The sequence below is a fragment of the Haliotis asinina genome, chromosome 8 (assembly GCF_037392515.1).
Source record: "Haliotis asinina isolate JCU_RB_2024 chromosome 8, JCU_Hal_asi_v2, whole genome shotgun sequence".
NCBI lineage: Eukaryota > Metazoa > Mollusca > Gastropoda > Lepetellida > Haliotidae > Haliotis > Haliotis asinina.
The window spans coordinates 28,648,211-28,661,910 of NC_090287.1; the positions used below are offsets into that span (position 1 = coordinate 28,648,211).

The 13,700-nt window shown below is 37.4% G+C and overlaps 1 protein-coding gene across 3 annotated transcripts in view; it reads left to right on the forward strand.

Moving 5' to 3' along the window:
• Positions 1 to 13,700, forward strand: part of LOC137293505 (serine/threonine-protein kinase D3-like) — a 106,088-nt gene that overhangs the window by 19,703 nt on the left and 72,685 nt on the right. For all 3 annotated transcript variants that reach the window (XM_067824082.1, XM_067824083.1, XM_067824084.1), the window contains exon 2: positions 1,537 to 1,675. In XM_067824082.1, the coding sequence (XP_067680183.1) occupies positions 1,537 to 1,675 (139 nt within the window). The remainder of the gene's footprint in view (positions 1 to 1,536; positions 1,676 to 13,700) is intronic.

Sequence of the window (13,700 nt, forward strand, 5' to 3'; positions counted from 1 at the left end):
CAGCTAATCTTTAAATCAGTTTACTTCTGGCCCCGTGTTTAAATAAGGTGAAAATCAGTCAGTCAGTTGCTCAGATAGGGAAAAAGTGTCAGATGGGCTGATATGTTTTCATTGAATCATTGCCATATTCATTGGTCCCTAACACTTGTGTTAATGGGTGCTAATTAGTACAGACCAATGGGCTTCATTGTGGAGTCGCAACAGTCTTGTCAGCATGCATCGTTTTACAGTTACCCATATTCATAAATTATCCAGAGTTACTGCATTTTCACTTTTGCCTACAAGAGAGTTTGGTGTTGAGAGCCTGTAATTTCTGGTTGAGTGACCTTGAAGGTTGCATGTTATGACAGAAGTGTCGGTTAAAAATTAACAGAAGATTAAACAAACATGATAAATATATGCTAATAATACCTTTCATGCATGTTTGGTTTTCAAAAGTGTATCACATCTATATTTTGGTTTGAAATAGAGTGAAAACTCAAAATTTATTGCAAACTTTTTCAAAGATGTTGTAAAGCATGTGTGGCAAGTAGATCAGACTTTATGATTGATTGCCATTCAATTCCCCTGTTGGCAGTAAAGTGGAATCCAGATTTGGGGCCTCACACTGATGGTCACAAGCCCCAAAAGGGAATTTATGTCACAAATCCATGTCAGCTGTTACATGTCACACAGATTATGCATGTCTGCTTCAGGATTTAAAGGTTATATATTATTCGAAAGTTATGACAAATGCCATATTGGCATTTAGTATTGTAGCAAGGTATTGCAATGTCGATATACTGTGCAAATAAAACCTTATGTATATTGTCCATGATAACCAACCTGGGAAATTGAGGTATGTTTTGAGTTTTCTTTTGTTAGGCAAGTAAATTTCTGAAGATGGGAGATCAAAGGGTAAACAATGGCTAGTATTTTGGCCCTAAAAATGACATTACAAGTTTTTCTTGACACTAGAACCAAGTTTAATGTTGGTGTTCAGTGGAAATGCCACCAAACTTTTTTGCATTGTCAGTTGTTTATATGTTGGAGAGGTTGTAATAGTGTTAATGTTCTCTTATTATTTCATTTAAAATATGTTTTTATCATGTGAACAAATGACTGATGCTGTATTGTCATTGTGTTAAAACTATTAAGGTCAAATGATGTAAAGATTCCTCTCACATGTTAAAGGACAATAATCTTAGTGATAGCTTGAGTAGCATTTAAGTAAAGTGGAAAGAATACTTTTTTGCAAGTTTAAATTATCTTTGAGCTCAAATAAACTGTCTGATTAGGTACTTGTTTTCTTGTTTTGACATGTGTTTCTCCATCTGTGTAACCATCAATTGTAAATATTCACATACATGAATCAATGTCTCCTCCATAAAAAAAAAAAAAAGACTTGCAGCTGGAAACAAGAACTGTCTTGGCAGTAATGCCTTTTCACAGGCTTATGGTGCTACTTTAAATATGGCTGTTTCCCTACCCCAGATACTTCTTGTGTAATATCCAGTACAGTGATATTGAATAGTGCATGTCTCTTCTGTGTTCCAGTTCCCTGAACATGGCTTCTACAACCTTGTGGACAAGATTCTGTTGTTCCAACATAGCCAGAACTGTGCCAATGTCCTACAACTCATTGATGACCCCAGCACGATCGGAGAGGCCAGTCTTGTGGAAGTTGTGCTGTCAGGTAGAGTGAATTTTGAAGAAGCCATCCAGCTCAGCTGGTCTTTGGAGTTTCACACTCCCACAACATGGCAACGCCTATGCCCACACAACATACTCACACCCACACCCACACCCACACCCACACCCACACCCACACCCACACCCACACCCACACCCACACCCACACCTGTATTGACCCTCCTGTTGACCAATCAGATTCCATATCTCATATTGCTAGCATTTGCTTCAAGGGAAACAGATTCCAAATGATGAGTGAATGGTCGATAATCAAGATATCAGTTTAAGTAAAAGGCTTGGTACGTCATGGCATGCATAAAATTACACAAAAAATGCTTGATAAGAAACATGAAAAGATTTGGAAGTTTTTTGTCAACACCCATTTCAAGCTGACATGCTCTGTAATTCCTGCCTCTGACTGCAATCTGCATGGCAGTCACCATGAACAGTATGTCAATTTTGCTGTATATTTTGGATTGAACTATGCATCGACTGAGTAGTCCAGGCAAACTATAACTCCATAATAGCAGACTTGTTCAACTTTGGTGGAAACTTGCCTCGGGTCAAGATTCAGGTCACGTGATTGGATGATCAAGCTCACTTGGTTGACACATGTCATAGTATCCCAGTTGCATAGATTGTTGCTCATGTTTTTGATCACTGGATTGTCTGCTCCAGATTTGATTATAGACTGCAGCCATGTAACTGGAATACAACTGAGTGCGGCATAAAACAACAACCATTTACCTCCTTGCCCAGATAAGATAGATTAAACTCAGCTCACTCATATACTGACAGCTGCTGGAGGCCAGTGGCCTAGGAGACTGTCATGATATTCCTATACCCACAATCACTATACTCACAAGGCAGGAAGTATGTGGAAGGTATTGTTCCATTGCAATATAGGGTTTCATTTGCTTCTCAAGTTCACACATTGAGGATCATATGAAGTCATCAGGATTGTAGTAAACATGATGTGGTTCTGAATATCTCAATAATTCAAGGTAAAGAGGCAGATAAGAATTATTTACTTTTAACGACAAAGCGAAAACGAAAATATATCACCTATACAGAACTTTCTACACAGTTTGAAGGATTTTGAAAATAATTAGGGCAGACAAATTGTATTTCTTGTTTTACAGATTTTTGCCCTCAGAAAACCTTAAGGCAAGAGGGAAGTTTATTATTATTTTTTCATTAAAATGCGCTCTGTCCATCCATCTATGTGTCTTTTCAGGACCAGAACTTCAAAACCATTCACTATTTCTTCAACAAACTTGGCACATAGATAGATCTGGTGGTGCACTATTGCCTTTGGCAGTTTGGATTTCTGAATAAAATATATTTCTGCGTTTCCAATGGAACAAATTTGAATTTGACTGAATTTGGTGGGTGTGCTTTTTGGTGGAGCAGAACTTAAAAACTGTTCACCCTTTTGTCACCAAACTTGGTGCATAGAGGTGTAATAGTCTACTGGTGCCTTTTGTTAGTTTTGGAATTCTGAATAAAATGTATTTCTATGTTTCCACGGTAACTTGTTTGACTTCAACTGGATTTGGTGGTAGTGCTACTTTCTGGAGCAGAACTTAAAAATCTTTCAATACTCTCCTTTGCCATATACACACCAAAACATTTGACATCACCATAATAAGTAGACGCATTCATGAAGAATATTTTGTCATTGTGATAGATATTGATGACTTGCTTCTTGTTTTAAATAAACAAATCAGTCAAAGAAAACCCCATATGAGTTTCCAACTTATCCCTTTTAGTTTGTGTATTTCAAGTAAAATTGAGTTGGGTGAGAGGTCAGGTTTGACTCTGGTTTCGAGAGTATTTCACTTTCAAATTAGCATTACGATTTAATTTTTGAGGTAATTTTTTTCTTCTTATATTTGAAAAAAATATGATCAACAGGAAATAAGATTGGTTTGGCCTTATGGAAGAAAAAAGTTGTCCTTCCCCTAATTTCAAGTTGAGTGTGATCAGAACCACAGTATTTTTTCCGGTTTGACCTATATGGAAATGAGTAATGGAATATGATCTGTAGAAAATACATAGCACTATGATAAGGTTTCATGTATAAAGCACTGTTCCTACTTATGCATCTGTCACTGTTGCAGGATCCACCTGTCGTTAACAGGGACAATGTGTTTTGTAACATGGTTCAGGTTACTTGTTGGAAACAACAGCATGAAGCAAGACTTGTCTGGTTTTTTTTGCACAGTCCATGCAGGAATCATTATGCATGGCATCTTGTATTATATCAATTAGAGGTGAAAGCATTCGCTTGTCACGTCTAAGATTCGAATTTGATTCCCAACACAGGTACAATGCGTAAAGCTCATTTCTGGTGTCTTCTGCCATGACATTGCTGGAATATTGCTTAAAGAGGCGTAACACTTTACTATCTCACTATCATATCAGGGGCGGTGGGATAGCCTAGTGGTAAAGGCGTTTGCTCGTCACACCAAAGGCTCGGATTCAATTCACTACATGGGGACAATACGTGAAGTCCATTTCTGGTGTCCCCTCCTGTGATATTGCTGGAATATCGCTAAAATCAGAGTAAAACTTCACTTTCTCACTATCGTATCAAAAAGACATACTGATTGATTGATGCACATATGTCAAGTGTCCAGTGGTGACACTGATGTGTCAGCTATATAGGGCCAAAGTTGAGTTAATTTGTTTCCTGCAGGGTAACGACCAGCCCCTGGCTATCTGAAGCAGGGCAGCTGTAATGCTGATGACAGGGGACTATCTGATCAACAATTACCTGCAGATGTTGGAAGTGAAGGCACTGTCGACCTATTGCCTGATGTTTTCATATTGTACAGTGTTCTAAAGCTGTTGATAGTTATACAGTTGGGTTGTCCATCTTGTAGTTGCCATTTACTGGATAATGTTGTAGGGTGTTCTCGAGGGGGCTTCGTGTTGTTGGATCTCAGGAGATATCTAGGTGTATGATGTGTTCTGGAGATTTTTATAGGGTTTGATATTGTAGAGTCTTCTGAAGACTTCATGAAAGGTGTTATGGAGATGTCTGGCAGAGTGTGATATTGTAGGATCTTCTGAAGACTTCATGAAAGGTGTTATGGAGATGTCTGGCAGGGTGTGATATTGTAGGGTCTTCTGAAGACTTCATGAAAGGTGTTATGGAGATGTCTGGCAGAGTGTGATATTGTAGGGTCTTCTGAAGACTTCTTGAAAGGTGTTATGGAGATGTCTGGCAGGGTGTGATATTGTAGGGTCTTCTGAAGACTTCATGAAAGGTGTTATGGAGATGTCTGGCATGGTGTGATATTGTAGGGTCTTCTGAAGACTTCATAAAAGGTGTTATGGAGATGTCTGGCAGGGTGTGATATTGTAGGGTCTTCTGAAGACTTCTTGAAAGGTTTTATGGAGATGTCTGGCAGGGTGTGATATTGTAGGGTCTTCTGAAGACTTCATGAAAGGTGTTACGGAGATGTCTGGCAGGGTGTGATATTGTAGGGTCTTCTGAAGACTTCTTGAAAGGTGTTATGGAGATGTCTGGCAGGGTGTGATATTGTAGGGTCTTTTGAAGACTTCTTGAAAGGTGTTATGGAGATGTCTGGCAGGGTGTGATATTGTAGGGTCTTCTGAAGACTTCATGAAAGGTGTTACGGAGATGTCTGGCAGGGTGTGATATTGTAGGGTCTTCTGAAGACTTCATGAAAGGGGTTATGGAGATGTCTGGCAGGGTGTGATATTGTAGGGTCTTCTGAAGATTTCATGAAAGGTGTCATGGAGATGTCTGGCAGGGTGTGATATTGTAGGGTCTTCTGAAGACTTCTTGAAAGGTGTTATGGAGATGTCTGGCAGGGTGTGATATTGTAGGGTCTTCTGAAGACTTCTTGAAAGGGGTTATGTAGCTCTCTGGCAGGTGTTGATTCTGTAAGATGTAGGTGTTATTACACCCAAAGGTGTAATTTGAACAGGAGATCTCTTGTTTTGGAGTATTTTCTTTTGAAGATGTCATCTGTGTTGTGCTGAAAGTCTCATGAAAGTATTCTCTAGAAGGCATCATGTCATGAATTTGGCATGTAGCGTGTTCCACTGAATACGTAATGTAGCTTGCTTTTTTGAAGACCTCATCTTGGAAAGAGTTTGCTTGGTGCCTTAATCTGATTTCCAAGATGTTTTGTTGCTTCCTATTATCAAGAAAAACTATAATACAAAAACTGGTGAAGAAAAGAATAACTGAAAGCAATGTTTAGTGGTGTTGTAAGTTGTAGGTTTTGCAGACCTCTCCATGAGGTAATACTCTGGTCATGATGCATGATATAATGACATGGAATCTGATGCCATGAGAAGAGCTCACAATATTGCCGTAAACACAAGGCATACAGTGTTGCAGTTTATATCTGAATGTCAGAATTGTAACTTGAGTGAATGGTATATTTATGGTATATCAGCCCAGCTGAGGAAACAGTAGAATGACCAGATGGTAAATGACTCAAGCAGATTTTAATACAAGCAGACATGGTACTGTTCATGAAGAGTATTATCTTTGAACATGGCTTGCTAACAATATTGGCCTTGTGGTGTTCAGTTAAAACTGGCAGTGTTTTAGTGTGGTTTTGATCCTATTGATGTGTCAGATCTTTCTAAATGTGACTTTGTCTCCAGAGCATGGGATTTTAAACTCCATTCAACTGTACTTAAATCTTATTGGTGATAATTTGGTGATAATTAGGCTAATATCTCCTGTGGTCTCCAACTCTATTTACATGGCAATTCTTCTCACATTTAATTAGCTAAAGAGGTTATCATATCCAGAAGCGTTTTCACTGATCGATGAAAGCTGGATAACAGACAGAATCAGTTATTGTTGGTGCAAGAAAAGAAGGGAAATATTTGAAGCAGTTTATATATTGAACAAAAATGTTAGGTATCATAAATATTTTGTGGGATATATTTGACCTCATGGATGTTTCAGAAGCACTTCCTTTTATTGTGAAGCCTAGCATCTACCTAGTAAAAGATAAATGTATATTTTCATAAGATTTCAAAACGAATGTGGTAGGTTTTTTTTACTGAAAATAGTGATAATCCTCTCTTTAGGTATTTTTTCTAAAACAAATTAAAAATGTAAGTTGCCTGACCTTTGTAGAAGGACATGTTATGAACAAGAGATGTCATGTCCACAGACCGCTGATGAGAATAGGAATCTTTTGACGACAAAGTGTGATTCAGTCAGCAATAGTACATATAACATCTCGACCTTTAGATGGCCGCAAGACATGAAATGTGGCATATGCTAGAATCTAGGGCGATTGATATATATTTATATAGACGAACTGATCGTCATTGCTGTGTTTGTCAGAATAACAGGAAGCTTTATAGGACAATAACATTCTGCTGTTATTCAATATACAAATGTGTCATTTGATAATGTAAAATCTTCCTGTGTTATTTCTGTTTAGTATTCTTTTTATCAATTTGTTTCAACGATTTCAATAAGTAGAAAAGTTTGAATTTCAAACTATACTTATCAACTCAAATAATGGTACACATATGAGACATCACATTGAATATTTGCAACTGTCAGTATATCGAAATTAATCAATGTATCAAACATTTAATATACAGAGCCCATTTTTATCTGCTGTGCCACTATGGCATGTCTGGGATCAAAACCTTATGTTTTTTCAGATTTGTTATTTGAAATTGATTGATTGATTGGTTGATTGAGACTGTGAAGCCAGGAAAATCAGTTTCTAACCAATAGCATTAGCACTGAACAGTTTACATATATATATATGTAAAATATACTATTTGAGAAAAGGGAGGGGATAGTCCATTTTACGAGCATACCACTAGTCAATGCCAGTGGATATGAGAAAAAGTAATATTTTGCCATACAGATGAAACATATCCAAAGAATGGCTTCATCACATTCTTTTTATCAGTTTTGTAACTTGTTGGTTTTTAATTATATATATGAGAAGGACTAATGATTGAACTAAATTTCATAAGCATACTTGCCCACCCAATGTGGAAAAATAACCATGGTATCAGTCAGTATCATAAGTGTTGGGAACGCCACGTCAAACAGTATTCCTCTCTTTCTTGTTACTTTCTTTACACATCCTCACTTAGCTGAGGTGATATTTATTAAAGCTGCCACCATTCCTAAGTGTTTACTAATCATAAAGACTACAGATGATCGAAAATGATTTTTCGTAGCTGGTGAAAGAGATTAAACTGAACCATTAACTTCTTGGCACAATGATTTAACATTGAAGGCAAGAGGAATGTGACAAGGTGGTGAGTGCTTGTGTCTCGTGGTGTGCTCATTTGTAGGCAGTGAACATTGAATGTGGACATGTACAGCATTCCCAACTCAGAAGCAGACCAGGCTTAATGAGCATCTTTCGGACTTGCACTGAGTTTGAATTGACACTTTGTTTGATCAACCAATCATCTTAAGGATCTTATTCATGCTGGCATTTAGATCTTGTTGATGTGTCTTACTCTTGGGACACATCTTAAATTCTCTTTCTTGGTTCTGACACATAGAAAAATGTTTGGCATGTTTTTGTAGAAAATTGTTTTGTAAATTGAGGGTTATGCAGAAATATTTCCTATTTACTTGATTAGTTTGTAAATGAAATATTTAAAGTTTATTATAAGTATGTTACTTTGTTAAATGAACACACTGATGAAAATGCATATGACAATATGCATTCTGCCACTTTTTGCAATATTCCAGCAATACCACAGCGAGGAACACCAGAAATGGGCTTCACATATTGTACCCATGTGAGGGATCAAACCTGTGTCTTCATCATGACGAGAAAACACTTTAACAAGCAGGGTACCCCATGACCCCAAATTTAAAAAAAAGGAGCCAATGGTGCATTGCCCTTTTGTCAGTAGTGTCAGTATTATAGAAATGGAACTTAACATGAATTAAGAAATTTTAAACATGGTGGCCTCTGTTGCCATAGTGATTGTGATTTTTGGCATGACTCAGTTATTTCTGTTATGTTTGACGTGCAATAAGCATGTTTTTTTGACAGCTTTAACTTTAACATACCTCATTTTCAACATCTGCTCTGAACCTACAAGGCCTGACAAACTAAACATTGTATGACTGATCATAGCCGTCTTGAGTCTGAAAATTCTGTTACAGGGTTTTTGTCTGATGTTAAACAGGATGGTGGGGTTGTCTCTTGGTTTGCTCATCATCCTGAAAACCTGGGTTCGATCCCCCACATGGGTACATTGTCAAGCCCATTTCTGGTGTCCCCTGCTGTGATATTCCTGGAATATTGCTGAAAGCAACATAAAACTAAACTGACTCACTGATATTAAACGCGGCCATATCTAATTTATGACACAGGGGATATGGCTATATAAATGAGGGTCACAAATATTAACTAAAACAACAAACAAGGTGAACAAAGTCCTTATGTAGATTTTAATCATTAGCAATATCACCATGTTCTACACAAGGTAACTTCATCTGTTCCAAAACATTGCATATAAAGAATATATGCAGACAAATCCAAACATAAACCTCAACCTCATTTAGAACAGTTTTGTTTCCACTTTGTGTAATATTTTGACAGTGGCACTGACACTTTAAGGGAAAGCACTGACAAACCAATAACCAGTCTCTCTGGTTTTGCCCCCTTGCTGTGATTTGGCAATGCGGTGTATATGTTACGGTAATAATGTAGTTGCTCCAGTGGTTGTGATGGACTTGGAACACTAGACAGGATAACTTCTTTTCTTCTATCTGTGATTGTAATGATTGATTTGTTGTCAGACAACATGAACAATTCAAGTATACAATATTGTCAGTAACTGCAGTAATTGGATGGAGAAAACAATGGTCACTGCGAGGGTGAAATTGATATGACAGCTATGTCAGAGGTAACACATCACTGATTAATCATCAGTGTTGGTGCCTTTCACATGGTGCTAATTGTGAACATGTCATTAGTACTCTGACAGTTTTGGTCAGACCGTAAGATCCAAGGTTCAAGGTTGTTGAGAAGTTGGATGTTAGGAGTCTCCACTGTCACTTTACCTGACTCCAATTATCACAGAGTTCAACAGAAGCAGAGTTGAGATTTGACAGCAATTACCTCCCTTGCTTATACCATCAAATAGGCTTCCATGCCATGTGGTGCAGATCTTCAGCACAGATGGCATATCTTCTTGAGATGGTATCCGAGCAACCAATCTTGGATTAAACATATTGGTAATGAATTCACTATGTTTTTTGACAGCTCATATATTTCATAATAATTTTGTTGATCATGGCCTGTAAATAATTGAGTATGAGCCTGATAGACAGCGTAGGTATTTATCTATCATGACATGTATCAGCAAGTGAGAAAGTCTAACCTTGTGATCCTTGTTATTGACTCCCTCACAAAACATGGGTTGCTGAAGACCAATAATAACCCAGAGTGTGTATCAAATATGTTTTTGTTGGTTTAAAAGTGTCTTCATTTATGCTGCAAATAATCCAGACCATACCCAGTACATTTGTAAAAAAATAGCATGGGAAGAATTTCAAGGAAGTGAGAAATGTGAAGTCAACTGAATTTCCTGGTCACACATACTCCTCTGGTTGAAAGTTGAAGAGCACCATTGTTGATGAAACTGATCATTGACAAGTAGCACCTCAGGGATCAGATTGTGATGGTTGGTTTGTTACCTCGGGTGTAGTCAACCGTAAATAATAAATTAGCATGCGACCTTTCCCTGCTGTAGGCACAAACTGAGTTACTGTGGCTTGTGACTGATCATATCATACATGGATACCTCCCTCACTTGTCTAGACAGATGGTGGCTGTATTTACCAGGAAATATCAGGTAAAATCTATCCTCACACACCCAATGGACTGTTAAGTGTTACAAAAACTGCAATATTTATTTTTATTGCAACCTAGAATTTCTTTCATGGGTGTGATTAGTAAATAAAGTGGGTGTTGTGTTGTTACTGTGAAGTCTCTATTTGGTTTGGTTATGAAGAGACCAGCTTTGACATGAAGCAGTTAGTTTCAGCTTTAATACTGACAGGAACTTTGATTGGGTTGATGGCCCACGGACCATATTATGGGAACGAGATGAAAATTTATTGGTCATGCAGTTTGTCGGTTAGTTGTAATGACAGTGAATTTATTCATTCATTTATTGATCAATCTCAGATCTTTTAAGGAGGGGTTGCGGATTGTATTCTGGGATTGGAAGTGTGTGAAATTTTTGTGTTGGGATTTTGTATGAATGGACCATTCATTAAACTCTTATGAACATGCTTATAGTGAACTGACAGATATGATGAAAGTTTTTGCCCCAACTACGTGTTGCAATTTTAGCAGTAATGTTTATAGAGCTAGTTGAAGTAGTTGTGTTTGGGCAGACCTTTTTTTTTTTGGTCATTTTTTTCAGTCATGTTTTCAGTCAGTATGTATATGTAATGGTAGGTAATTGCAACTAATCTCACCTTTGGCTGAACTAAAATACCCAACAGAACTAAAATTCCCAAACTCCTAGTCTGTACCTAAACTCTCTCTTACAACCAAGTGAAAGTGCAGCTCACATATGTATGTAACTGGAATTTCCCTTATGCATTGTGCATTTTGCTCACCCCTTAAATACAGGCAGCTATTTTCATCCCGATAAATTCAGTCAAGAGTACATTGTACTCAAATTAAAGGAAAGCTAAATAAAGACTTCCTATTATGAATTTAATGTGTGTGCAGTAGTCATTGGATTCCCTTTGCTCTTCGTTCAACTTTTCTTGGTAATGAGTTGATATTTGAATTGTTGTGAACATTGAATGAATTAAGGATGATGGAAAAACATCTTGTACGTGTGTAGTGAAATGTATGGAAAGTTGTGCAATACTTCCATTACACTTGTAGCATCACATAACAGGAGATATAACAGCTCTAGTATTTACTTTCTGAAGAGGTAAATGTTTGGATAAGGAAGCAATATTTATTGGAGCCAGAAAAAGAGAACTTTCTCAATCTCAATCAAATTGTATAGCACTAGTTGCTTAATGATTGATTCTAACTGTGAAATCATGGTATACTAAAGATTTAGAGCAGCATGGCTTGTGTGTGCATTTCGGAACTTGTATTTGTTATGTTATAGACTGAGTTTACATTCTTTGTTAGAACCCCATTAATCTATAAATTTCATTTTATGGAATCATTTTTACATTTGGTGTTGGAACCCCATTCATCCAAGAATTATTATTATGAGATGATTTTATATTCTTTGTTGGAACCTCAGTAATCTGGAAAATTAAAATTAAGGACTGATTTTACATTCTTTATTGAAACCCCATTAATCCAGCAATTCCATATATTATGGAATGATTTGTGCCTTTGGTGTTGGAACCCCATTAGTCCAGAAATCTTCATTATGAGACGATTTTATATTCTTCAGACCTCAGTAACCCATGAAACTGAAATTAAGTACTGATTTTACATTCTTTGTTGAAACCTCTTTAATTTAGACAATTCATATTATGGAATGTTGTTATTATCCTTAAAACCTGTTGAAACCTCATTAATACAGAAACTTATTACAGTGGCCAAATCATGGTTCCTCATTGGAACCGTATACTTCCATAAGCCTTGTCTTATTCTGATTATTCAAAACACTTTTTATGTGTGAACGTCTTATTTATTTAAAAAATTCTTTCTTGTGTCTTAATTGCATTATTTTGTAACATGCAAATAAGTAACCATATTAACAAGCCTGTATACGAGTGAATGTTGACAGTTATGTGACAGCCAGTGATATTTATGTATTTCACTGTGACTTGAAAATAAAAGGACCCGTGAAGGTCCCGGGGTAGAGGAGGCCTTCAGCAACCCATGCTTGCCATAAAAGGCGACTCAGCTTGTCGTAAGAGGCGACTAAGGGGATCGGGTGGTCAGGCTTGCTGACTTGGTTGACACATGTCACCGATTCCCAATTGCACAGATCGATGCTCATGTTGTTGATCACTGGATTGTCTGGTCCAGACTCGATTATTTACAGACCGCCGCCATATAGCTGTAATATTGCCGAGTGTGGCGTAAAACTAAACTCACTCACTCACTCACTGAAAATAAAAGAAGATGACCACGAACCGGGTTTGCAACAAGAAACATTACAGTAACATTGCTATAGTATGTTGTAGGAAACAAGGTGAAGATAACATTGAAAAAGGAAATGTGCTGTCAAGTTTTACATCTATTTTCATGAGACTTGTTGGCATGTGACAGCCACATAAGATCTCCAGTGACACTCTGGGAGAATCTTGTATACAATAGGCATTGGCCAGCAGTTTTAAGCAAAGCGATTTCCTATGCTGAGGTACATGTGATAAACTTGACAAGCTTTGTCATTAAATGTTTGGATCCATGTTCACATTCATTTTGCTTGTGGGTTTCACCACAGTGGTACGAGTCTGAGACCTGCATCACATTCCTTGAATCTATTGGAACTGACACACTGTTTAATGCAGTATTAGATGCATTCACTCACCTACAACCTTTTTGTACTCCAGTATGCAACTTTAAGATCAATATATGTAAGAGTTGAGTGTGCAGACTGTAGGGAACAGAGTGACATTTTGAATGTGATCTTAGAGGCTAGAAAACCACTGAGCCAAGATTGACATTGCTCAGTCTTGGCTTTGCGCACTGTCTTCAAACCAAATGGGCGATCTTTTTGTTGCGAGGGGAGATAACTCTCCTTTACAAATGAGATGATATAACCGACGGTTCAACTTGTCGCTTGCGGTCTGGTTCCCGACTCAAAGTGCGCTGCGACAACTTGCTACATGTAAAGACAGAACCCAGCAAACGCGTTGCCATGGTCAACTTCATCAAACCAAATTATTCTTTTCTCCTCAAATGTCTTTATAATAATGCTAAGCTATGTGTAAATCCTGTTGACTTCCAACATAGCTTTTGAAAATATGCATGTATGTTTACAAACAATTTAGTCTCGACAAGTGATATTCAAGCATGTTTTTTGTG